This window comes from Amblyomma mixtum, chromosome 3 (assembly GCF_055824585.1).
Source record: "Amblyomma mixtum isolate Tamu chromosome 3, ASM5582458v1, whole genome shotgun sequence".
Taxonomy (NCBI): Eukaryota; Metazoa; Arthropoda; class Arachnida; order Ixodida; family Ixodidae; genus Amblyomma; species Amblyomma mixtum.
Genome location: NC_143014.1, coordinates 252,155,853 through 252,183,513, shown reverse-complemented (window position 1 = coordinate 252,183,513; position 27,661 = coordinate 252,155,853). Strand labels below are relative to the sequence as shown.

The 27,661-nt window shown below is 46.9% G+C and overlaps 1 protein-coding gene and 2 pseudogenes across 3 annotated transcripts in view; 1 reads left to right on the top strand and 2 right to left on the bottom strand.

Annotated features, from left to right (window-relative positions):
* LOC149354355 (uncharacterized) overlaps positions 1-12,856 on the bottom strand; it is a 61,191-nt gene extending 48,335 nt beyond the window's left edge. For 2 of the 3 annotated variants that reach the window (XR_016291310.1, XR_016291309.1), the window contains exons 1-3: positions 12,726-12,856; positions 11,462-11,647; positions 10,782-10,994 (exon numbers count right to left, since the gene is read on the bottom strand). Coding sequence is in view for 1 of the 3 variants with exons in the window: in XM_089583290.1 (XP_089439416.1) it covers positions 10,782-10,994; positions 11,462-11,634 (386 nt within the window). In the remaining 2 variants the exon portion in view is untranslated. Of the gene's footprint in view, positions 1-10,781; positions 10,995-11,461; positions 11,678-12,725 lie in introns of those variants that run through there. The other variant, XM_089583290.1, reaches the window with a different exon arrangement.
* LOC149354354 (NFATC2-interacting protein-like) lies at positions 12,589-14,243 on the bottom strand (annotated as a pseudogene).
* Positions 14,244-15,331: 1,088 nt separating this feature from the next.
* Positions 15,332-24,374, top strand: LOC149354353 (uncharacterized; annotated as a pseudogene).
* The last annotated feature ends 3,287 nt before the right edge of the window (positions 24,375-27,661 follow it).

Genomic DNA, 27,661 nt, shown 5'->3' with positions numbered 1-27,661 from the left:
CAGCCCACTGTCATGACCACTTGTGGTTTGAATTGCTCTGCAGAGCCTTGTATGCATTTCCTTATAATCTCAATGTATGCAAAGCTTTTGCATACATTGCCTTGACATCCCTTACACCAGCTTGCACCAGATACTCAGCTGCCTCACAAGTGCTGGTCTGCAACTCAATTTCAAGAAATGTCACTTTGGCGCCGACAGTTGACGATCCTCAGCCATCTCATCTCCAAAGAAAGCATCCTGCTAGATCCTGACAAACTCCGTGCGGTGGCTGACTTCCATAAACCGACTTCCACACAAGAACTTTGCCGCTTCATGGGTCTAATTTTGCCTCTATCGTTGCACCCCTTAAACTCCTAAATGGTCCCGCCAACCTGCCTGTGTGGGACACAGCCTGCGATGACGCTTTTGCTACGCTCAGTCTTCTAACTTTACCCCCTATCCTTCGACATTATGACTCCAGTGCCCCTATCAAGGTGCACACCGACAAAAGCAGAATCTGCTTCGGTGGTGTCCTTGCACAGCACAAGCCCGCATTTTCTGAGAATGCCATTGCGTACACCAGCCATGCTCTCACCCAAGCTGAGACCATGACAGAAAAGGAGTGTCTCGCCATCATGTGGGCTTTAACGAAATTCTGCCCATACTTATATGGCCGCTCCTTCATCCTCCTCACTGACCATCACACTCTGTGCTGGTTGGCCCCACTCAAAGATCCCTCGGGATGCCTTGGACGATGGGCCCTTTGCCTTCAAGAATTCGACATTAGCGTTATCGGTCCGGCCATAGGCACTCTGCAGCTGATGCCTTGTCACGCTCGCCGCTACCCTCTCCTGCGCCCTCTTCACAATATCTGCCTCCTTACTCGCAGCGCTCACTACCACGGACATGCCCTCTGAACAATGCCAGGATCCACAGATCTCATCCCTACTTGACATCCTTCTTGAGCCCTCTATGACTTCTTTCCCTCAGGCCCTCCGTCGCCAAGCTGCCCATTTTACGATCCGGGACGCTCTCCTCTACCGCTGCAACTACCGTCTCGACGTCCGAAAGTGGCTTTTGGTAATTCCAAGACAGCTTTATCCTGAAATTTGTGCACATCACCATGCCGATCCTCAGAGCACTCACGCAGGCTTGCTGAAAACCTACAAGCAACTCCACCAGTGCTACTATTGGTGCGGAATGTATAACTTTGTTCATTATTATCTTCGCTCATGTACTGTCTGTCAGCAGCGGAAGTCGACTCCTTGCCCCTCGACCAGCCCGTGCTCTGGCTGGTCGAGGGGCATGCTTCTGTGCACGCCCGTGCTCTGCTCGCCCTTTCGACCATGTGGACATCAACTTCTATGGGCCGCTTCCATTCATGACCGCCAGAAATCGATGGATTATTGTCGCCGTGGACCACCTCATTCAGTGTGCTGAGACCGCTGCCCTCCCTACAGCTACTGCTTGCGACGTCAACTTCTTCATACTTCATCACTTTGTCCTTCATCACGCGCTCCTTGAAAACTTCTTAGTGATCACGGGCATGCTTTCTTATCTGAAGTTGTTCACGAGCTCCTGGATGCCTGCCACACAATTCACTGCACCATAACTGCTTATCACCCTCAAACAAACGGCCTCACCAAATGATTGAACCGGACTCTTGGGGACATGCTTGCCATGTATGTTCACTCTCAGAGCTTGAATTGGGATCAGGTCCTTCTATTCGTCACTTATGCATACAACACTGTAGCTCAAGCAATGACCAGCTTTCCCCCTTCTTTCTTTTATATGGGTGTGAGCCTTCCTGTCTTCTAGACACCATCCTCCCCTACAACCCTGACAGCTCGGAATACACCTCCCTCTCTGAGGTCACCTGTCATGCCGAGTAGTGCTGCCAGCTGGCTCGCTCCATCACCTCCGAACATCAAAGCCTCTGCAGACATGCGTCCGATCCAGCCAAGCCTCCTGTTCACTTCTCCACTGGCTCATTAGTCTGGCTCTCTATTCCGCTAGCTTCCAAATTTCCTGCCAAGCATATCGGCCCTTACCGTATCTTGGAGCATAAGTCCCCTGTAAACTACATAATCGAACCGGTGACACCTTCTTCGGATCATCGCCACCACTGCCGCGACGTCATTCATGTGAGCCACCTCAAATCTTATTACAACCCTCTCGTCGTCTTCTCGCCGAGTCACCAGGATGGCTCCCTCTTTCCACTGGGGCTGTTGGAATGAAATGACGACCAAGCACCGAAGTCAATGATGACGAAGCTCTGGAGGCGGCTGGCTGACGCTCGCGCTGAGCATTGCTCTTTGTGCAACCCTGCCTTTCGCCCCGCTGTTTTCCCGATTACATGTGGCCGAGTCTTCGTTGCCGGCGCTACTCACGTCCCCATAAACCCCACTTCACTTAAGTTACCATTAGACATGATGCTCTGTGAGAGGATTGTGCATGGCCTATGTGACGATAACCTCTAGCAGTGGCTCTTCGTGGAGTGTGACCTGACAATCATGGCCTTCAGTTTTGCCATTTGTGTAGAAAGTGCAGCATAGCAGCAGCAAAGAATGAGAACTCAGCATGCAGACATCAACAAATAAACAATCAATACAGGTGTCAGATGTGACAAAAAACCTCTATGAAGCAGGAAGAACGTTGTTGGCACTGTGGTGATGCTTGTTTGCCTAAAGCAGCGGTGTACCAAGTGTGTGTTGGCAACTGTGGGGACAAAAGTGTGCACACGTTCGTACCTCTGAATAGTGTGTGCCAGGCAACACGGCTTTAAAGTTTTGTATTGAGTTCCTAGTTGTGTAACATACGAGTCCCAGACACAACACATGGCAACCAGGACTGGATCAAGAATGCCCCAAGTGTGCCTTGAAGATAGGTACATCAACCGGCAGTAGCCGGCAGTAAAAAGAAGAGCATCAACAAGCACGAAATGGCAGGCCTGACTCTGCGGACCCTATGCCTGGGTGACCGAAACAATGGCAGCTCAAGCAGCCCTAATCAGTAAGCTTGAAAGCTTCAATCACACCATTGAAGACTGGTCGCCATGTACTAAAAGGGCCAATGAATACTTCCAGCTCAGTGGCTCATCGGAAGACAAGAAAGTTGCGACAATAATTACAAGCGTAGGCGCAAAAACGTGCGATCCTTCGCAGACTGACCACACCAAGCAAACCTTCGAAAAAAATGTACGCAGACATGAAAAAGTACTTCGGGCACTACTTTTCACCTGTGCCACTTGAAATTTCTTCAGCGAGATTGGTTCAACTAGACACTTCAAAGAGATGGCGAGTCTGCTAACAAGAGTATGGCAGAACTGTGGCACCCCTCACAGCTCTGAAACTTTGGGTCCCAGGCACTGCGGGACAAATTTTTGTGTGGTCTCTGCTATGTGCAAGTTGAGAAGCAACTGCTAACAGTGGAAAAGATTACACCAAAGCATGCGCTAGATAAAGCTGTAGCATACCAACTTCAACCATCAAGGACGTTGCTGCATTAAAAAGAAGGAAGCGCCTGCTTGTGTAGGGCATGTCGAGAAGGAAGGTTGCAGATGCTACAGATAAAACCTCAAGGGGCATCCTACGGTGAAATGCAAGTTTTTAGAGGCTGTTTGTCACAAGTGAAACAAGGTTGGCCAGATCAGTACAGCGTGTAAAAGCAAATCAAGCGGCACCAGTAAGGCATCACAAAGGGCAAGCCGTACTTACAAGAACAAGCAGCCTTCAAAAAGTCATGCGCATGCCATCGAACAAGATAGTGAAGCATTTTAACTCCTTGTACATGACGACTAAAGCAAAAGCTGTCTGATCTGGCTGAAATCACACACTGAAGGGCACACATTAGATGTGGAGACGGACACTGAAGCCAAGTATATTCTCTGGTGTTAAAGACCAAGCATGAAATATACCTCTCACATCTGCAACTGGAGGGAACTTAGTGCATCTGAAGACACTGACAGGTCAAACCTTCAGCCCCAATGGAGTTGCAACAATGTGTGTTCAGCTCTGTGTAATAGGTACTCAAGAACCTCCTCTTTTCAGAAGAGACCAGATCAAATGTTTCAACCTTCTCGAACTGAGCAGTGTATTGAATGTTGGCAATCAACTGGGGCAACGAGCAGACCAGCTGAACAAGATTCTCGGACGACTTTGATGAGAGCACTGGAAAGCTCAAGTACATCAAAGTAAAACTTTATCTTCAAAGTGGTATGCAACCCAAGTTCTGCTGACCACGACAAGTGCCATGTGGTTTGAAGGAGAAAGTGAACAGTAAACTTGAATGTTTGGAAGCAGTCGGCATCCTAACAAAAGTGAACCACTGTGATTATGCCGTGCCCATAGTGCTAGTAGTGAAAGCAAATGGAACTATCCGTATATGCAGAGACTTCAAAACCACGATCAAGCCTCACTTTGTGGTGGATCAGTATCCCTTACACTGCACTGAGGACATCTTTGCAAAGTGAGCTGGAGCACAAGAGGTTTCATAGATCCGAGACAAGCCTACCTACAAATGAAGTCGATATTAAGTCTAAGCTGCGCTCTTGACCATCAACACAGAGTAGGGCCTGTATCAGTACAACAGAATGATTTTTGGCATCTCTCTTGTGCCAGCTGTGTGGCAGAGGACAATTGACCAAGTCCTACAAGGAATCCCAAAGTGTCATGCTACTCAAGATGACGCTCCTGTCACTGTAGAGTCAGAAGATTCACATCTCAAGAACTTGGTACAAGTGCTTAGAAGACTACAAGAGTGTGGGCTCACAGCTAACCTCCACAAATGTTCGTTCTTTGTAGACACCGTAACTTACTGTGCCTACAAGCCTGCTGGAACTCGGTTACACAAGATGGAGGACAAGATATAGGCAGTGATGGACGCCCTTACACCGTTGTCCACTTCTGAGCTCAGGTCGTTCCTCAGTCTCGTGCACTATTATGAGAAATTCATTCCAGGCAGTGCAAATCTTCTCAGACCTCTGTATGCACCTCTGGCGAAAAAAAGAATGCGAGGTGGCAGATGCACTGCACATCATGTTTGTATGTCACAGCATTACAGAACGTACTGCTACAGACAATAGTCCTCAATTTACGTCACAAGAGCTTCGAACCTTCTTCATACAGATTGGTGTGTGATGAACTTTCAGTGCACCGTATCACCCAGCGACAAAAAAGCTTGCAGAAAGGTCTGTGCTGTCCTTCAGGCACAGTATGAAGGCCATGAAAGGAGAGGGATCTGTCATCAAGAAGTTGGCAAACTTTTCTGGCATACTGCATGGCACTCCACTGTGCTACTGGTGGGACACCACCAAACCTTTTCTTTTTTTGGGCGTGAACTCCGCAATCGACTGGCTCTTTTGCGCCTGCAGCCCAGTGGACGTATGTACGAGAAGAAAGGATTATCTCAACCAAGTAAGCCGTACCGCTCTTTTTCTGAAGGGTAAGAAGTTTCTCTGCACACCTATAGGGGCACAAGTTAGTGGGTGTCCGTAATCTCTATAAACAGAACAGGACCTCTTTCATATGAAGTGGAAGTTGGAGGAACTACCTGGAGACGTCACCTCGATCAACTGTGCAAAGGCTATACTGATGACAAACGATTCTGGACTCGGAAGCTGAATTCTGACCCAATATGCAGACCTGGCCAGACACTCAGATATCATCTGCTCGTGTTCTAGATGAGGGCAGCCCTGCATGCACCATTTCAACGTGCTCAACGTGATCAGTGTGCCATGCACTGAAAGACAATCTTGATGTTCCTCATGTAGCAGTCCCTGTGAGCCTCCTTAATCCTGCCATAGCCTGCCTCGTGAGAGTGCATTGAATGCCACAGAAACTGGACTAGTGAAAAATTTGCAAAGAAGGAAGTGTTGCGTGCTTAAAGCAGCGGTGTACCAAGTGTGTGCTGGCAACAGTGGGCACACGTGTGGGTGTTGGTACCTCTGAGCATCTTGTGCCGGGAGGCGTGGTTTCTAAGTCTTGTACCGAGTTCCTTGTTGAGTAATAAACTAGTCCCAGACACAACAATGCCCACTGTCCAAAAACATGCAAATTCAAGGCAAAAAAGCACCAACACTCGAGTACTATGGCATCAATGGCGAAAGGATTCTGTTAGTCGATGCAAGGTCAAGAACAATGGGAGCAGTGCTCATGCAAAATTGAAGGAACTTGCATATGCATCACCTATACCAACTGTTTCGCAGGTCAACTCCCCACAAATCGAACACGCCCTCTCAATTAATTAGGGTTGCAAGAAGTTTCATTCCTACATTTATATGGCTGCCCGCTGATCATTGAGACTGATCATCATTCACTAGAAACCATCAGCAAGAAACCCTTATGACTACCACCATCAAGAGGAATACCATCAAGAGGAATCCCTTCGATATAAAAAATTATGTTCCAATGATTGTGTACCAAGAGAAGGAAAGACTTCTGCAATGCTAACCTGCTAAGCCGTGAGTGCACATGAAGTGGAAGTGCAGAAGATTGATTGTCATGGGCTTGGAAGTTCTCGCAATACTACATATGGGTGAAGATGACTTCAACGAACTCGTCAGAGATGAAACGGGACAAAGCACTGCAAAGCACAGTATGAGCAGTGCAAGATGGCTGGCCAAGACCAACACGACTGACGGAAGGACAGAAAATCTTCGCCACCAGACACGACAAAGTGTCAACTTAAGAAGGCCTGCTGTTTCAAGGTGACCATAGAGTCATACTTGAGACATGGAAAGGCAGAGTGCAGAAGACCATGCACAATGGTCGTCTAGGCATAAACAGCAGTCTTAGATGAGCAAGACAGATGGCGCACTGACCAGTCATGTAAAAAGACATTACAGATCTCACTGAAAGGTGCAAGGTGTGCGAAACATCAAAAAGACAGCCACCTAAAGAATCACTTCTGCCAAAAGACGTTCCAAAGCTTGCCTTGGGAACGTGTGGCCGTAGACCTAGTTGACTGCAAAGGCAATTCCGACAATGTAATTATGGATAGCTATTCGGGGTGCATAGACTTTGGCGAACCCAAGAACGCAACTGCAGCACAAGCGATTTCAACAATGAAGCCTTGGTTTGCGCCCTATGGCATACCAAGAGTTGTAGAGTCGGACGGTGGAGCCTGCTTCACAGCACATGAATTCTGAAAGTTCCAGGAAGACTGGTTGTTCCAGCAACAAATGTCCAGTCTATTATGCCCTAGGTCTAATGGCCTCACAGAGGGAGCCATAGAGGCAGTGAAGAACGTCCTCAAATACTGTGTATTGCATGGCAGCGACGTGCAAAAAGCAATGCTGCATCTCAGGAAAGTACCTCGTGATAAAGACCTTGGCTCATCTGTTCAGCATCTGTACGGGAGAAGAACGACAACAGCAGTTCCATCCAAGGATGAAGTTATGAGACCAAAAATAATCATGAGTGTCCCAAAGAAGGCCTTGAATGCACGCATGAAACAAAAAGAGTACCGTATTTTCCGGTGTATAAGATGCACCCTTGTATAAGACGCATCCGCCATATATGAAGGCTCTCATTGAAAAAGTTGGTATATAAAACGCACCCGTGTATAAGACGCACCCCAATTTACCCAGTTAGGCTAGTGAGGGTTAATTAAACACGCTTGCTCGACCATCGCGAAATGAACCGTATCTGTGAGAAGTTCTTAAGCAACACTAAGTGATCGAAAAAGGCAACACTCACGCCATACCCGCCCACGTTTCAGCAAAAAAGAGAGAAAAATACGACGAAAGAACTCTCCTATATGTCCATAACAACATTTTATTTTTACTTAAAACCATCGAAGTCTTCATCTTCGTATGCGCTCTCAAAAAGCTCGCCCATTTCTCGAGGCAACGCGGCTGAAGCATTCTCTTCATACTCAGAATCGCTGGTCTGATTGTCGTCGTGTTCGGTTGGCGATGAAGCCGATGAAGCTCGCAGGCCAGCCTTCCGGAACCCTGCAGTTATGGTTGCCACTGTAACAGCACTCCAGGCCTCATGGACCCGCTTCGCAACTTTGCTTTAAGAAGCGCGCCTCATGCGTCCTGTTGCGGTGTAGCTGTGTTCGCCTTCCGTCATCCACGCCTCCCAAATGCGTCGTAAAACAGCTTTAAAGCTGCGGTTGACGGAAATATCCAAAGGCTGTAGAACCTTCGTCAAACCACCAGGTATTATTGTAGGGGTACAGTTCTTCGCCTTGATTTGCCTCAGTGTCAAGTCAGTAATGTGCGCCTGCATGCTATCCATAACGAGAAGGCCTTTCCGGGAGTGAAAAAAATCCATCCGGGCGCTTTGAAAAGCACTTTTCGAGCCAAACTCCCATCATTTGCTCATCCATCCAGCCCTTCTCATTAGTTGTGATAATAACGCCAGGCGGAAAGCTTTCTTTTCGCATCGTTTTCCTTTTAAAAATTATCATCGGCAGCAGCTTTGTTCTGTCAGCACAGCACGCAAGTACGACAGTGAAGTGAGACTTTTCGTGCCAGTTGTTCGTACTGTGACAGTCTTATCACCTTTCTGAGCGACTCTTTTTGGCACAGGGATGTCAAATGTTAGAGGCACTTCATCCATGTTTACGATGTGGCTGTCGATATGTTATTCTTTTGGACTTCCTTCTTCACAAATTCATAGAACTTTTCCACTTTCTCTCCGAAATCATCTGGTAGTTGTTGAGACATTGTCGTTCGCGCTCTTATTGACAAGGCTTTGCGCTGCATAAATCTATAGCACCATGTCGGCCCACCAACAAAATCAGCGGCACCCATTTCACTCCCCAAAGTGCGTGCTTTCAAGTGCAACTGCACGGTTGACAGAGCCCTACCTTCAGCCCATTGTTCAAGAGCCCACTTGAGGAGCTGGTTTTCAGGCCACCGCGCCTTCTTCCCGCGGTCAGCCTTCTTTCCGCTCTTCATCGCCTGCAATTTGGCAGACGACTGTCGCCACGTGCGAATCATCTTCTCGGTGACGTCAAAATGGCGGCCTGCAGTCCGATTTCTGTTTTCGGTAGTGTACTCGACCGCAGATAATTTGAACTTTGCGGTGTAGCTCTTGCGCAACTTCGATGTCATACTGTAGTAAGACCGAGCACGACAGGTATAGGCAGTGGAAAACACATGCCGAAGTCACCAACATAGAGGTAATACGTACACGGTTGCAAAGTTGCAAAGGGTGACTAAAAAACAATGCCGGCTTGGCTTGTCTTGACAATGGCGAGAAGCGCGACTGTCGCCATCTTTTGAAATTTCCCATTACTTTTGCTTGCGCCTCCGAAACGACCGCGTGTTTGCGATTCTGGAAGTCATCATCCCCACCGTTTCATGATAAAGTGCACCCAAAAAAGTTGTGCGTGGCGGCCCCCGTACTGAAGTAGTATCATTTAACCGTGCTACAATGGCGTGATTGGTAGTGATATTTTTCGGTGAAAGAAGCTTGAACACTAACCTGAGTAATTTCTGAACTCGCAAAAGAAAACGAAAAATTCGCATATAAGACGCACCCTTGTATAGGGCGCACCAGCAAGAATTTTGAGAAAAAGCCACGTCTTATACACCGGAAAATACGGTACTCTGATAAAACTGCCAGGCCTGTGCCCACTGTGGGCATAGGGACCATGAGTATGTGTGTGTGTGTGGGAAAGACCACAAAAGTGGATCTCAGCCAGGGTGTTGGACAGCCACCCACCTCAGAGGGTGGCTCCAGACAAATCAATGCTTATTAAGGAGAAATGAAACTATGATCCCGCTGGCTACAGCATAACTAAGCACCCACACACCGCAGGCAGGAACAATTGCACTTTCAGCTGAAGACCTTTACGAGACCAGCATGCCTCCAAAACAGGACATACTGACATTGGTGCTTGCTGAAACCATTGTGGCTCGTGTGGGCCGTACAGTCAAGCCTGAGGCTAAGCTCGGCATCTAACAAAATACGGGGGAATGTGACGGCACTAGACTGTTACGCTGCCCAGCACAAACTTGGCTCACATCACCTCTCTTTAAAGCCTTGTGTTGGCATATTTAGGCAGCGAATGCATTGTCTGTATTAAAAAGTAAAAGTTCAAGCTGTCAGTTAGTTACTCGTGACCATTCAAAACTTAGTAGCAAAGAACCTGTAGAAACCCTCATGCACAAAGGATGAGGGCACTGGGGGATTGGGGAGAGATGAAAAAAAGAAGAAAACACCGAGTGTGTGCTTATGCAATAAAAAGGATGACTTGTCAATTGCAGTAAATCTTTTTTTCTACTCACAAAGCTGGCAACAGAGTTGCTGCTGCCAACTGCTCATTCTTGAAATTAAAATTTTCATTTAATGTCACTTAAGCAAGCACAAGTTTTACTTCGTGCACATAGTGGCCTTATTTAGGGAGCTGGAAAAACATAAAAGGGGCACGCACACGTCTGCTGGCCCTGCACACATGCTTTTATCCTGAAGCCACGCTAAAGCCATGCCAACAGTATCAAAAAGTTGATGACAAACATAAGCAGATGGCAACACTAAGCAATAAATGTGATTTAATATACAACTGACCATAATTGTGCACGTACGACCATTACCGTACCACCATTAATAGAACATTACCTGCATTTAGAAGGCAGGGTAATGAAAGTCCACGTAGTTCTCTGAAGGAAACTCGCGCCGGATGCGGGTGACGATGCACACAGGTAGAATAATCCGGTTTCCCCTCCCGAGAGTTTGCCAGACCCACCGAGTAAACATTCGGTAGGCGGTGTACCAATATGCTCCGAAAAAGTCACGGATTATGGGGAAGCATTACTGCATTTCAGACGCATGACACTTCTGGCTTACCTGTGCACCTCTTCGTCCCCTTCAACGTCGACCCCGTCCTCCCGCATCTCCCAGTATACCACCCGGAGCACCTGCGGCAGACAGCAAATGCTTTCGAAATCTGGGTGGTGGGTGATGCAGCCTTCGGCATTCACTGCGACGATGGCTGGCACGTTGCGACAACAGACTCGCTCGACCGGCGAGTCCATTTCTTGGCAGGAGTCGCAACTGCCCCTGCGTCATCCTTGGATTTAGAAAATCTGCGAAATATGCAGTAGAAGTGACAGCTGCAAATAATGCTAACGTAAACGCACATTCGATTGGTTCTGCAGTCATTTGCGACGTCCCTCGGGAAGGCAAAAACTTATGCTAGCCATCATGTATGGACATACACTGAAAAGGCAATAGCACTACAGCAAGACGTACACACTGACACACGGCATGCGCTATCCTGCTACACCGTTGTACATACACTGTTGTAGCAGTTGTACATACACGACTTGTAGCCATTATTATCGATTCGTTATCCTTTCTCGCTATCGCTCCTACCTACCCTACCTATCTACCTACCTATCACATCTCTATGCCTCATTTCTGCCGGACACAGCTCAGGCGCATAAAAAGCAATTGCCCCTCCAAACACTACCTTTTTGTTTTGTTTTCCTTCCTTTTATTTATGCAAATGCACTGCTACTACTTACCACTGAGCACCTTTGCCCTCGCTGTCGTCGGGAGAGCCTGGCGAGCCCGCTGACGAGTTGCTGCTGTCGTCGTCAGGATTCAGCGCCAGATTTCTGAACGGCGTGTCCTTATAAGGCTGAAACCCCAATTCAGCACTCATCCGCAAAAGTCGTTCCTTCAGCTCAGGGTCCATAGTTCAAGAGAAGCTGCAGCGAGAGTTGCAAGACACAGGTGAACACAGCACACAGCAGGAAAGCGAGTGAGCGAAAGCGCGCGTCAACTGGAAGTAAACAAACCGATCTCGTCGATGACGTATTGGTGGGTAGAGAATGGTCCCGGCCAGTAATCTTTATTTTTTTATGGTTCACTCCGGTGTACGAGCTGTGAGCGAAAAGGCTGGTGGTCATTTTTAATAGCCATTATCTCTGGTTCCACACAAGATACATCAAAAATTTTTGCGGTAGGACGATAGATCGTTTAATGTCTATCAGTATTACGACTTCTCTTTGCCTACATGGCCACCTTTTCAGGGACCCTTTCAGAAATCATCAGGCAACATTTATTTTTTTCATGCCAATCACAAATATAACAAAGGAGTTTATGTAAAACAACTCCTTGAACACTTATACTGTTGTTATGCAGGCTCTTTGCGAAGAACTTCAAAGAAAGTTCGCCATAGAGAATTTGCCAAAATGCATGCCACTGGTTTCCACTGACACCGAGGAACGCAACAAGGGTGAAACTAACATCCTGCCCATTACAGAACTTGTGCCATACAGCACAGAAGCCAGTACCTCAGATACAGGAATACAAACTTTCATTTGCATTTTTGAACTGGCAACCTGAAAAACCCACAACTAAACCACCATGATAGGCAGGAAGACAACCCCACAATCACTGCACTCCCCTGTGTCAATAGAACACATAACATACACCCAAGCAAGCACTATGCCCTCACCCCCCCCCCTCATAAACAGCTCCGAAAAAAACTCAAGGAAAACTCTGAGGGAAACTCTGTACATGAAACTAAACCACATACCTAGAATATTTAGATATCATAACTGTGACCCCACCAACAAACAATATTTTTCAAGACCCAACTCCCCCCTTAATGGAAACAGCGATAATAGCCATCCTCAGTGAATATTTACATCTGTGACCGAATGCAGACACTAACACAACCATTGTCCTCGATTCCGTGCTCTTTTCGTGTGCTTTTTAGTTCCACACACTCATCGTCAAACTTGGATTTGAGCTCGGAGATATGAAGGCCCAGTTTCTTACCAAGCAGCATGGCTCCTATCCTTAGTGGTTCCATGAAACTGACTTATATGTTTTCGTTCTTCTGCTTGTTGGAGCACTGAAACTTGATGCATATTGTGTTCTTCCTTCTGCCTGCTTCTATGTACTTCGTGACGACACATTCTAAAATGTCCGCTGCTGCCAAATGAAGGCTCTCTGGGGTGTCTGCTGGTCTAACTGGCCGGCCGTTGAAAATCACTGTCACCTGGGACACATCCACACTGCACTCCTCAGGTACCTTCTCCACGATGTCACTCAAAGGTGCTTCCAGTGATGTGGAGTAGTTCAGCAAAGTGGCCTCACTTTTCACGATAACATATTTTTCCCTTTTCATTGGTGAGACCACTTTGCCAAAACACGCGAGGCTGTCAGACGACTCGTACGATAGGTCAGTGCAGCTGACCTTCCCGGCCTTCTGCAACATCTCCAACGTCTCCTTCGAGTGTTGCATTTCATCCCAGGACTGGACCAATGTGTCGGCTGCAGGAGACTTTGCTGACCTTCGTGACCTTTTGGTGGGACCTCCTCCACGTGTGCTTCCAGTGCTACTTTGTGACGACACAACACGGTCCGCGTCTGAATCGCACTCAATGTCAATAGCATTGCGCTTGTGAGTTCTTTTCGTTTTTCTTGAGTGACGGATGGTTGGTTTATGGTTTGGTTTATGGGGTTTAACGTCCCAAACCGACTAAGGCTATGAGAGACGCCGTAGTGGAGGGCTCCGGAAATTTCGACCACCTGGGGTTCTTTAACGTGCACTGACATCGCACAGTACATGGGCCTCTAGAATTTCTCCTCCAAATAAATTCTAGCCGCCGCGGCCGGGATCGAACCCGCGTCTTTCGGGTCAGCAGCCGAGCACCATAACCGCTGAGCCACCACGGCGGCTTGAGTGACGGATGATAGACCCACTAATTACTGGGCATTGCAGTCAGATTAGTGCATCCGCTTTGTCACCAGGAAAAGCAGCTTCTTCTAAAAAATGTTGGCGCTGAACAAACTTGAACCGGTTCCTTTCATGAAATTCTAGATGTCGCGTAGGTGTGCCTGCTGGGCTTCCGATCCATCCATATCAGTTTGGTGCTTGATTTTCTTAATTTCTTGCAAAACGCTTTCAAATCTCTGCATTCTGCTCTGTTAACTTTAGCTGTCTTGAGAATTCTGGGCCGCAGCAAAACTGAAAGCAGAGAATAGAATACTCAATCATCAGTGAAAAAGATTATCTTCACTTTATAACTTTTTAAATATGTAGACTGAGCTATACTGAGTTGCATGCATTTTAAAACCATTATTTCTCTAGCGCAGAGCCAAATTACCGGCACTTCCTCTTTAGCTGCTCAGACATTCTTTCTATAACAGCCGAAATTTTATGTAAAAAGAACTTCAGTTTTACACATTTCTTACAGTGAGGAGTGGAATCGTAGACAGCGCTCGCACGAGTGGTGCCGTGGCGAGGTTGAAACTAGGTGCACTGCTCCGGTCTCGGCTCCAGAACTGCATCGTCAGGTGGTGCCTGTATGCAATGTGACACGATAAGGAGCTTGGAGCGTCGGATAGTTACTTTTGCCACCGAGATTGAGAAGAGTAGTACAGGAGACATTAACCAATGTGCAGTATATTGTGGGTGTATCCCTGCATGCCCTCTAAAAGTAAATAATTTCCAAAAATCTATGTACACAATAACTAAAAGAAACAAGCATGACATATGTCAAACACAAATGAAATAAAACCATAACAATTGCAAATGTTACACCAAGACCCTTAAGAGGGGAGCCTGGTAATGAAAAAAAATTTGCAATAATGTAGTCACAGTTAAAAGGTCCCAGAAAGGGGTATCTGAGGTTGGCAAAAAAATACTTGCATTATGTAGAGCACAGGCCACTGAGCATTCATGCCGCGTACAATACATAAAAAATGAGCAGATAATTTACAATACATTTTCAAAAACCACCGCTTGCGAGGCTCGCAGAAACCAGCGGTGGTGAACTTCCGCCCGAATCCGAGCTCATTACGTCATATTAGTGCTCGTTACGTCACCAGCGTAGGGCTATCATTGGTTCGCCGTGCCAACGTGAAATCACGCATTTAACAATCTAAAAGCTCTAGATACTTCACATTCTTACTCTTTTGGAAACATTTTGCCTTTCAGCAAGGAGAGCTGTCGTTTATATGCATGTTTACGCGGTTATTGTGTGTTCGGTGTCAGAAATTAGTACTGCACTTCCGGTTTACAATGCTGTCGTCTGCTCGTACCGCTTGTGTCACTCTGCCGGCACCGCCGTCGAATTGAATCGAGAACCTAGGTGCGATTCGCAGTCACCACGGTACTGATTTCTGTCGTTACCTCCGTCGTATGCGCAACCAAAATGGATCGGCTGTGCTATGTCGTTGGTTGCAAAGCCAGGGACTGGCAAGATGTTGCCCTTCGGCACTGTCTGCCGAAAGATGGAAGTGAGCGAGCTGTCTGGCTTCAGCGCATCGGATTGCTGCATTCGGAGAAACGCCAGCACCTCCGCGTCTGTGGCCATCATTTTACGCCTGACTATAACTACAACCCCGAGCTCATATGGTGGTCAAGTGTGGGATTGATGAAGCTCAGGCTGAAGCTGACAGCCCTGCCCACACTGTTTCTGACAAGCAGAAAGGTAAGCAATCCTGTGCACAAATGTGACACTTCGCACACCACGTACGGTGCAGGTTGCTCGGACCAGTACATCACTGCATAATGATGCGTGGTTAAAAGTATGCCTTGTGGTATAACAATTAAAAACATTGAGCCCGCTGTTGTGCGTTTGTAATTGTCAAAAACGCACAACACAGCAAGCCGCTAGAGCACTCGACAGGGTCTGCGAATGTCTGCACAGTCATTGAAAAAAGTTTGCTGGATGCAGATTCGTGAAAAAAAAATTTATTGCATGGAGGTAAAGCATAGCAGATCACGGAAATGCATAGGCACATGAGGAGACATGCGTGCTCCATCTGCTACAAAAATACAATCTGCCTGTCTGCTGAGGCAGCGCAGAAATAATTTTTTTTTTCCGCAAATCCGCATCCCACAAACTTTTGTCAACTGTACCTATTGCATCTATGCAACTGAATTTTCAGTAGCAAATTAACTAACAAATATTTTATTCACTGCAAACGTTATGCAAAAATTGAGGTGCAACACACTGCATCGTTATTTTCATGATCCATGCGTGTTATTCATAAAGGCGCGTTCGCACTAGGCCGACGATTGGCCGATTTCAATCTGACGATGGTCGGCGGCAGCGATTTTCGTGCTGTCGGCGCGTCACACTGCACAGACGCCGACCGAGCGCCGATCGTCGCCCGACGAGCGCATCGCCGTCGCGTCGGCGACATAGCAGCCGTCGGCCGACCCGTGTGTCACACTCTGCCGACAACAGCCCCGACCTCACGCCGACGTTGTCCTATCCCGACAGCTCGACGCTGCTGCTTCGTGCATGCAGCTCGTCTGCTAGCTCCGTTGCTGAAGGCGTCGTGGAAATCGAACATATCTTTTATTATGGGACGAGTTCACAGTAAAGCGATGTGAATAGTAGGCCTTTTATTATAGCACAGGCGACTTCCAAAGCGCCGTCAACTGTGGCTTCGGTGCGAAACCAGCTAGGCCTAGCGACGACTAGAGCAGCCTGGGACCAGCGCGCAGTTCGTCGCCTGGCGTTGCCGCAGGCGGTGTCCTTGCCGAAAGATCCACTTTTGCACAGGCACATTGCTGTTGCTCTAATCTAGGAAGCATCCTCTCTGGTATCATGGCATATTTTGTATTTTCTTGTGCGAACGTGAAGTACGCCGAGCATGCCGGCCGGCCGGCCAGCCTGGATCCCGTCTGCTGGCGTCATAAAAACGAGCTAAAATGTGTTCTTGACGTAAATAATAAACCCTGGGATAAGAAATATGAAAAATGTGTCATTTCTGAGGATCGCTGACCAATACGCTTCTTCCCTCCACATCCTTTCCCTCTGCCCGGCGGACCCTACCCCGCGGGACCTAGAGAACCTCAAGACCTGGGAGGACTGGGAGACCCTGCTGCGCTCGGAGGGCCCGGCCGTGCAGACCATCACCACCGGCCGTGCTGCCAGTGTTATGGACCTCAGGAACATAAACACTTGAGTGCAGTGGGGTCGTGCGGGGACCCTGGGGCGTGCCCCGAATTCCTGTGTAAATAAAGTTTTTTTCTCTCTCTCTGACCAATACTGAGCTGCTGGCAAAGGTAACGACTGTGATACGAGAAAACTTCTTGCCACAACCACCTCGCAGCTGCCGCTGGCCCTACGTTGGGGTCCAGCTTGCCTTGCGCCCTCTCTCTTTGCTGCTGAAGGCGTTGTGGAAATTTAGCATACTATTATTTTATTGTGAGATGATGCCGTTGACAGTAAAGCGATGTGTAGAGAAGGCCTTTTATTATAGCGCAGGCGACTTTCCGAAGTGCCGCCCCGCTGCAGCTTCGATGCGAAAGAGGCTATAGGCCTAGCGACGATCTTGGCAAGCAGGCAGCAGCAGAGCTCGTCGCCCGGAGTGCCCGCGAGCGATGCCGTTGCCGAAAGCTCGAAACATAAACAGGCATGCTTTGTTGCTGCTCAAGCAGTCTTTATCTTGTTATATTTGTACACCATCCCAAGCAGCGCTCAGGCACTGCTGCACGGTGGCGAAGTGCGACACCCGTTGTGGGCGGAGCTTGGTTAGAGCAGCGCAGCGATGCTCACCGTTCCATGTGTCCCTGCTTGCAGTGGGGCGGCAGTTCGCAAGCGACGATCGGTGCGGCGCGTCGGCCAAGTGGCCATATGGCTTGATGAATGTTGCTGCGCGTGCATTATTTGTCTACATAATGATTGCACTTCGCGCTCTGAGCTCGGTATTCGCTTTTGGTCGGCGAATGTTTTCGCTCGGCCAACGATCTGCCCAAGACACGTCTGCCGATAGTCGGCGTCGCGTCGGCATCGGGGTCCCGTCGGCCTAGTGTGACCGCGCCTTAACAGGAATAAAACATTACACAAGGGGAGAATTTTTTTCTTGCATGATTTGGTGTTGGTCCACCTCTCTTTCTGATATTTTTGGTCTACTTTGTTGTCAATTTCATCCTAGTTTGCAACTTTTTGACTACGTGACAGAGATCGAGTAGCCTAGCTTTGCTAAATATGTGCATATAGAGAGTATATGAATGAACCACTTTGATATATGGTGCTGTAAATGAGTTGCCATTTTACTTACAGCACCCGACCAGACCAGTCTGCAGCAGAAAGCAGTGAAGCTTCCAGTGCATCTGCTAGCCAGGTACAAACAGCAGTAAGTAGCAACATACATTGGTTGCCATGTGATTTGAGTTGTGTCTCAGCTGGTAGAACTTCTTTAATTTGTTGCTTGATGCATCACAGTTCCATTTTTTAGCATCATTACACATTATGCGCTTCATGCACAAGAAATAAATACCTTTTCATTGCCTATGTGCTGCTGACAGTTGTTTCATGGCATGAGGTAAATGCAGTGTAGTCCCACTGGTATGGACCCCATCAGGCAAACCATTCAAATTGTCCATATGTGATAGCAGTCCCCTGCTTTCCTGCACATGCATGGCTGACATACGCTGTGAAGTGATGAGAGTATATTCAATAATGTTTGCTGTGGCATGTTCAAAACTCAAGGCTATGCTTGTTCTCAGCTAGTAAGAATGTCAGTTGTAAGGATTACGTATGGGAGCCTTTTTTTTGCTCTGTAAGCTTTCATATGAAAGGTAATGGTAGCAGCATTGCTATATGTTGTTCTCCCTCATTAATCCAAAACAGTTCAGTAGGCCATAAGCTCACAGCTTTTAGATCAGTGCATCTGCCTCTTTCTAGGAGCCAGTTCTGATGTGCACATGCTCTGCTGAAAGGCATACCGTGGCGACACGGACAGAAGCACCCAACTGCACACTGCAGCACCGGTCTTTCGGTAAGTACGGACAGTGAAAAAGAGGTGAGCAGTTCTTAGAATTGCATATCTGGATATCGTAATAAATGCTGAAAATTCTGACAGCTATGCAGGTGACACTGACCATGAAGGTTTTGGTTCCGGCCCGGATCCAGACCGACCTGCCAGCACCGCTGTCTCCCATACCGCCAAGCTTTAGGGCACAGGGTGCTTCAACGCCACTTGAGGCAGCAGAGGGCAGTCTGGAATGGGTGGAAGATGAGGAGGAACCAGCTGCAGAGTGTGACACAACATACATGCCATCATTTGAAACAAGTTTTGGCAGGTTTGTGAAATGTATCATTATAGTGCATACATAAGCATGTGCTCAAGTACTCTTTGTGGCAGATCTGTGCTTACACTGTTTGGCTGCCAAGCGTGAGGACACGGTGTTAAATACTGGCGCCAGTGGCTGCATTTTGGTGTAGGTAAAGTGCACAAAACACCCGTTAAAGATCTCCAGGTGGTCGAAATTAATCTGCAGCCCTCCACTGCGGCACCCTTCTTTCTCTCCCTTCAAACTTCCTCACATTGTGCTTGGGCTGTCAACTGAGAATGCGACAGTTACTTTGCCTTTCCTTTCCGCATAATTAATCTACATATGTGTGTTGAGGTGTGCTGTGAAGTAAAATACTAGGCAATGCATTTAGATAAGATATCTCTTACTTTTTCAGTAGCAGGTGAAGCCTAATCATCAGAGCATGAGCCTGACAGAAACCTGAAGATACCAGGAACCTGTTTTCTCAATAAAGTATAATTGTGTTTTATCCAATGCGGATGACTGCACTAATTATGTTGACATTTCAGTGATCACAGTTGTGTACTGCGTTATGAAAACTACTAGCAGGACTTTACTATATACTTACGGTTTGCAGATGTTTATGAGCTTGGCCGCGTCCTCGCATTTTTTTGCTGTATTGTTAAACATCTATACAGTGCGCAAGTCACCATGAGTTTTTGTATTCCGGCGATATTCATTTTGCATTGCCGTGAAAACAGAGTAAGGCAATAATAGAGCCACCTTTTCATTTTGCAAAGTCAATAATAGGCTGCCTAGAGGCTGCAGCATTGCGCTGCTTCAAGTCCATCAACATCCAGACCATCAGCGGGCGCACCTTTTACAATTACCAGCGTGGCTACTTGCTGCCTGCCATAAATGAGGTATGGCTGCATGCTTTCGTATCAGCATGCCCTGAACAGCTTCATAAACACTGCAGCTGTAACCAGTTTCATCAGGGAAAGGCAACACAGGAAAAATGGTGGATCACTCTGCAATACTGTAGGCCTTTCTTCAGCAAATCTTAATGTGTTTGTTGCCAAGCAGGAATTAACATGGTACAATTTTACTTTTCAAAATTGTGTACGTTACTACATTGAAGCAGTTAATACTAAGATTCTGTAAATGCAGGGCTCTATTAGGTACAGCACCAAGTGAGCTCTCACATATCCAGGTTCCACTATGCATTTAAACTCAGTAAGGCGGACCACTATCTGCATCAGAAAATGTGTTTTAGCACTGTGAACATAAGCTTGCACTTGTATGGTTCTGACATTGCACAATATTTTTAAGCATGAAATGTTTTTAGCTCCCGTTGTCGGCAGTGTGGTGACGTCACGCCGAGAGTGAGAGCCAACATCCGGGCACTGAATTCCACTCATCCAGGCACTGAATTCCACACATCCAGGAGCTGAAACGAGAGCATCCGGGCACCGCACGAGATTTAACGAGACTCATACGTGATCTGTTAGGGGCTTTGAGAGAGGGCCGCTTAGAGCATGAGGGGAGCTCCACGGTGAGAAGGGCTTTGGGCGGAAAAACTGCTTCTGCGCTGTCCCACACTCACGCATGTAAAAGACCGGCCGCTGCGCCTTCAGCTCATGATGTTTTCCCCTTTGGCAGGCAGATGTATATACACGCTCGCGGAGTATTCGAACGTGCTGCATATATATTCTTGTCAGGCCTGCGTCTCATCGTGTCAGCGTACGCTTCTGCGTCGTCCTGCATTTCAATGCCGCCACCATCACAGCTGCTTAAGCCGAGCAATGGAGCCTGACAGAAACCAGATACAGCTGACAAGGCAGGGCGGAAGAGATTCCCCAGACACTCACAGGAAACGATTGCGTCCACATGGGCCAGTGCACAGTATGTGTGGTGTGTTGAACACTAGACCCATTTCAAGACTTTGACTAGTACCATCTACAACCAATGTGTTATGAACGTAAACATTTCATGCTTACTCTACTCTCAGTTATGGGAGAGGCAGAGATTTTTTGCATTCCTACAGTGCCTTTGTCATTGTTATGACGATCCAAAACCTTGTTCTCTTTAAGGAATTTTGAGATTCATAAGTTCGTATTTATTTAAGCAAACAAATATTTACACCACTTCTTGCAGCTGCCATTTGTAGCGAATTTCTTAAGATAGAAAGCATAGCTACCATACATTTCTAGCAAGTAACCTGCCTAATAATTGAAGGATAATGAAGAATGATTGTTGTCTTGCCTGCAGCTTTTTCAGGAGCAGCAGGCTATGCTGGCAATTGAGCTGAAAGGGGCGCAGCTTGACCTGGCTGGTGACGGTCGCTGCGACTCGCCAGGTTACAGCGTCAAGTATCTGACCTACAGCCTGGTTGGCCGTTCGAGTCGGCAAAATTATCTGCTCTGAGCAGGTTTTGGTGAAAGAGGTGTGTTCTTATTATCTACAAATAAAATGCATAATGCAATAATTGCGCAGCATTGCCATCAGGATAGAGCATCTGCCTTGCAAGCAGGAATCTTGTGGCGTAAATAATAATAATATAAAACTGACTTCATTTACATTGCTTATACAGAGCCCAGAGGGTTGAATTGGGAAGGATAAAAGTTAGTGAAGACAGCCTCAGCAATCTTTGATTTGCAGATGATGTTTCTCTGCAAGTAACTGAGGGGAGGAATTGTAGTGCACGCTAGAAGACGTGGACAGGCAAAGCAGGAGGGTGGGTCTAAAAATTAATGTGAAAAAATCAAAGGCAATGTTCAATAGCTTCCGCAAGGAATAACAGTTTACTACAAGTAGTGTGGTATTGAAAGTAGAAAGTGTGCTGTCTCGGTCTCGGCCAAAAAGTGATTGCCGATAAGGACTACAAGAAAGAAGTTATCGAGGGAATAAGATGTAGCTGTAGTGCACTTGGAAGGCTCGCTCAAGTTATGAAAAGCACGTTACTGATATCCCATAAGAGTAAGGTAAAATCTTGAAGGGAGAATGGGCATGGGCAGGACATGCAGTGTAGACACAAGTGGCACTCCTTTACGATAATGGAAAGCGTTCCGGAGGAAGGCGAATGTAGCAGGGGGCAACAGGGATGGGCGGATGAAATTAGAAAATTTGCGCAGGGCAGAACTGACTGGATGAATACAGTAGAGGCCACTTTCCTGAAGTGGACATGGCTAGGCTGATGACTGTAGTGAATGAAAGGAACGGCTGCAAGAAGCTTCATAGTGTAATTACTTGTTCCGTTTGTAGTCTGAAGCAGTGCCGAACAGCATGGAAAAGAAGAGGGGCTGTGGAATTGCCTAGAGGGGCTTGAAAATGCAGGCATCGCCATCTGTTCACTAACAACAGGTAACAGTCGAGGCTACTATACCTAGCCATGACACAAAAAGCCATTTGGAGCTTGGGCGAAACATGCATTGTGAAAGCGCAGCATGTTCTGTCCTACTGTGCGTGTCACATCTAAAAGAACTGCATTCGGACTATGCTGATATCTGCTAGTAAACTGTTATTATAAGCTGATTTCAGTACTAAGTTTCTGGCATGGCGATCACTTATTTTTACTATTTTAGTTTTGTTAGCCATTTCATTGTAGTTGTGGTATACTCAGTGCATAATGCCAGAATCAGAAACATAGCTCTAGTTAAAAACACCTTCACACTGAGCACACCCTCAACATGCTGCAGTGGCTCAATGCCTTTGGCATTCAGCTACTAATGCCAATGTTCTGGGTTCGATCCTGGCCACGGTGGCCATATTCTGATGGAGGCAAAACACACAAACATCTGTTTGTTGTGCAGTATCAACTCACGTTAGTGAAGGTCTAAGTTAAACGGGAGCACCTCCTTGCGACATCCCCATAGCCTATGTGTCAGTCCGCGACGTTAACTCCACAATTTACTATTTATGCAAAGACAACCTCTTCTGTTTAGCTGCTGTGATGTTCAGCAGGTCCTGCCAGAGAATTCCTTTCTGAGCAGTCACAGTGCCTTGCCTGTTCTTGCTATCCATCTTCACACCGGCACCCTGGTGTCAGGCGATTCTGCAGAGTGGAAAAGCCAGGAATAAAACACTGGTTTGAAGTGCGGCATGTTGCCAAAGGTAAGTAATTAACACCCTATTATGGTATTACTATGAGAGGGCTTTGTGAGGCTTTGCAAACCTGACATTCTTCAACTTGTTCTAGGTCTCAAGAAAAAGCTGTGGGCCTCCAGTCGGAAGCACAGAACCATCGAAGGGTGAATTGATGGCATCATCAACCACCTGTACTGGGTGGCCACTATGGGAACGGGGAACAGGGACTTGGTGGTCAGCATGTGGATGAGCCTGCTCAACCACGTCTGCAACCAGCACGCTGGCCACGAGGGGCTGTACAAAGAATGCATTCATGGTCCACTTGAAAACCGAGAGTGGATGAGACCAAGTAAGAGCTGCTGTTGAATGCCGTTTCTTGAATGCTTAGTCAATGGTGCATTCTAGGCTGAAGTAATGAAATGCTGATTTGGCTTGTCCATTCCTTCCAGATTCAAAGCAATTCTAGGCGCTGAAAAAAATTGTCGCCCCCCCCCCCCCCCTTTCACTGCTGCGTGACATTCGTCAGCTGTCCCCGGATGACCAGATATTTTTGTTGGAGTCATTCCACAGCCTGCTGAACTAGTTTGCTCCCAAGGCTAATGCCTTCTCGGAAGAAGGGATGCAAGCAAGGTACATCAGCTCTGACATGCGGAATAGAATGGCAGGCTGGGCAAGTTAGTAGGCTTCCATAACAAACTATACAGGCCAATGTATGAATGCAAGGCTCCAGTAAAATTTGAACTGTTTGAAAAAGAAATCGACAAACCTAGTTGAGCACTGTTTCTGGTTGACACAAAAGTGTTGTTTACTCATGATGATCACTGCATTTCACATAATAAACAAAGGTAGTAGGTGCATTAGGTGGCCATTCATAGCCATCTAACTGCTCAATAGTGGATAGCAATGCATGATAGCGATCCATGTGTGCTTTAAGTGTTTTCAGCATTGAGAAGCGTGTCTAGGATGACAATGCGCAGGTGTGCATGCTCGAGTACTGAATTAAAATTGATGCTTGGTTTCCTAAAGAAAAACAATTGTAAATTTAGTGCTGTTTCTGTCCTCTTCTTCTATGTCTTGCATCGTCTGTTGTGCTGCTTAAAAAAAAGAGAACATGAAATGCAAGCACATGTCTTGATCACTTCTCTTGGCTCAGGACTCAGCTGGCTGTGATGCACTTCAACGAAGACACCACGAGGAGGCAAGTGGAGACGGCGGATGGTGAGCAGCGCTGGAAGGTGAAAACCTCAAAAGCAAGAAGGGGCCACTTCACTGTCACTCCGCTAAAAGAGGAGCCAACACACAGTAAGCAAACAATGCACGACTCAACACACCAGTAACATCATTGCTGGATCATTCCACGTGAAGTGTACCAGATGCCTAATACGACCACCGATAATGTAATGTGGACATTAACCGTTGCTGTAACATGATGTTAGCGCAGTTCACCCTAAAAGAGATATGTGATGGTTGGCGCAGAGTGCCAATGAGTAATGTTCTTGCGTACCTCATAATTTCTTGATTTGCAGTATTTACAGAACGATGACTCAGCATGGTGCATAATGCCTTGCCTCTGAAACCTCTCTGGTCAATACGACAGCCTCAAGGCAGTCATGGTTTACTTTCATCATTTCATCATACAAATATGTATTATCGTAAAATATAGTAGGTGGAGCACCAACTTAAAGCCATTTACTGCACAGAAAAATGGTGGCAAATGCATGTTCTGCAGGGAAGACAGTTTGGCAATAGGTACTGATGAGAGTTGTGGATTTCAAGAAATTTTTTTTCTCCCGAGAAAGAGTTTACTAATAATGAAAATTTGTACATTACAGGCAACCAAGTATGTGTGTATTTGAGTAGTCTCACATATTTTTATTTGGAGGGCCTTAATTCTTAATTTAGGTATGAATCTCAATAGCTGAATAAGTCACTTTTGCAAGCTTTGGGAGCAGTTTTCATTAAAACCGTTTTGCTTAACAAGTTCAAATTATTTGCAGCATAAACTGCAGCAACAGGAAAAGCAAAAAAAAATTATTGTTTATGTAAAAAATAGATAAAACACCATGCTTTTTGCCTTTTTTACAGAAACAAGGAAGCGCAGGAAATTCCTGCATCACTTCATTAATGAAGTCAGATGACATAACAAAAGTGAGAAATTCTAAAATTAAGATTTAGCATTGCACCTTGGTTTGCATTTGATTTTAAAATTTTTACTCCAACCAAATTTTGCTTCTTTTTGGAAACTGTAAAGAATGCTGAAGTGAGCAAAAAAAATTTTTTCAAGAAGAATATTTCGTTGGTATAGTATGTGCACAATCACCAACTAGTCCAATTTTTAAAAACATAATTATAGGTGGTCGCTTTCGGGATCTGGAACATTTTGCATGGAATGACTGTTATAAAAGCATTTATTTAGAAATTATACCCTTATAACATGGCCTTACATATTTGCAACAATATCAGAGGACTTACAAGTGTTTGGGTTAAGGCAAATGCATGTTTTAATTTACCTTAGCCACTTGATGACGATTAGGCCAACCTGCACAGATATATCTAATACTGCTGTTGTGTACTTGAATGGTACCCACTTTGTTGCTTTTACCTGCAGACTACGTGAACACCCTACTGAAGGATGTGGTAGAAAGGTGCAAGCATTCAACGTACAAAGAAAGTTTCATCAAGAATGCGCCACGAAACCTGCACCACATGACCAGCCACCACGACCCGCCAACAAAGCAACAGCTTATTTCTACCCAACACTCCCAATTTCCATACCCACTCCACCACCACTCCCACTGCCTGCCCTACCATCAACATCCACACAACCTGGCAACGCTGACCCGGCCCTCTGTTACAACAGACCCACCAAGAGTGGAAGCTAGACTCCTCATTGTCATGAACATCAGCTTGACTGCACCTACTGCAAGACAAAGGCCTCTCCTATATCTCTCCGATTAACCCAGACTTGTGCCAGCTGCAACCACCTTATCCCAGCAAACTTCCTAATCTCATCCGCCCATCTAACCAGCCCACTGTCATTACCACTTGTGTTTTGAATTGCTCTGCAGAGCCTTCTATTCATTTCCTTATAATCTCAATGTACGCAAAGCTTTTGCATACATTGCCTGGACATCCCTTGCAGTGGCTTGCACCAGATACTCAGCTGCCTCACAAGTGCTGGTCTGCAACTCAATTTCAAGAAATGTCACTTTGGCGCCGACAGTTGACGATCCTCAGCCATCTCATCTCCAAAGAAAGCATCCTGCTAGATCTTGACAAACTCCGTGGGGTGGCTGACTTCCATAAACCGACTTCCACACAAGAACTTCACCACTTCGTGGGTCTAATTTTGCCTCTATCATTGCACCCCTTACGAAACTCCTAAATGGTCCCACTGACCAGCCTGCGTGAGACACGGCCTGCGGAGACGATTTTGCTACGCTCCGTCTTCTAACTTTACCGCCTATCCTTCGACGTTATGACCCCAGTGCCCCTATCAAGGTGCACACCGACAAAAGCAGAATCTGCTTCGGTGCTGTCCTTGCACAGCACAAGCCCGCATTTTCTGAGAATGCCATTGCGTACACCAGCCATGCTCTCACCCAAGCTGAGACCATGACAGAAAAGGAGTGTCTCGCCATCACGTGGGCTTTAACGAAATTCTGCCCATACTTATATGGCCGCTCCTTCATCCTCCTCACTGACCATCACACTCTGTGCTGGTTGGCCCCACTCAAAGATCCCTCGGGATGCCTTGGACGATGGGCCCTTTGCCTTCAAGAATTCGACATTAGCGTTATCGGTCCGGCCATAGGCACTCTGCAGCTGATGCCTTGTCACGCTCGCCGCTACCCTCTCCTGCGCCCTCTTCACAATATCTGCCTCCTTACTCGCAGCGCTCACTACCACAGACGTGCCCTCTGAACAATGCCAGGATCCACAGATCTCATCCCTACTTGACATCCTTCTTGAGCCCTCTATGACTTCTTTCCCTCAGGCCCTCCGTCGCCAAGCTGCCCATTTTACGATCCGGGACGCTCTCCTCTACCGCTGCAACTACCGTCTCGACGTCCGAAAGTGGCTTTTGGTAATTCCAAGACAGCTTTATCCTGAAATTTGTGCACATCACCATGCCGATCCTCAGAGCACTCACGCAGGCTTGCTGAAAACCTACAAGCAACTCCACCAGTGCTACTATTGGTGCGGAATGTATAACTTTGTTCATTATTATCTTCGCTCATGTACTGTCTGTCAGCAGCGGAAGTCGACTCCTTGCCCCTCGACCAGCCCGTGCTCTGGCTGGTCGAGGGGCATGCTTCTGTGCACGCCCGTGCTCTGCTCGCCCTTTCGACCATGTGGACATCAACTTCTATGGGCCGCTTCCATTCATGACCGCCAGAAATCGATGGATTATTGTCGCCGTGGACCACCTCACTCGGTATGCTAAGACCGCTGCCCTCCCTACGGCTACTGCTCGCGACGTCACCTTCTTCATATTTCATCACTTTGTCCTTCGTCACAGTGCTCCATGAAAACTTTTTAGTGATCACGGGCGTGCTTTCTTATCTGAAGTTGTTCACGAGCTCTTGGATGCCTGTCACACAATTCACTGCACCGCAACTGC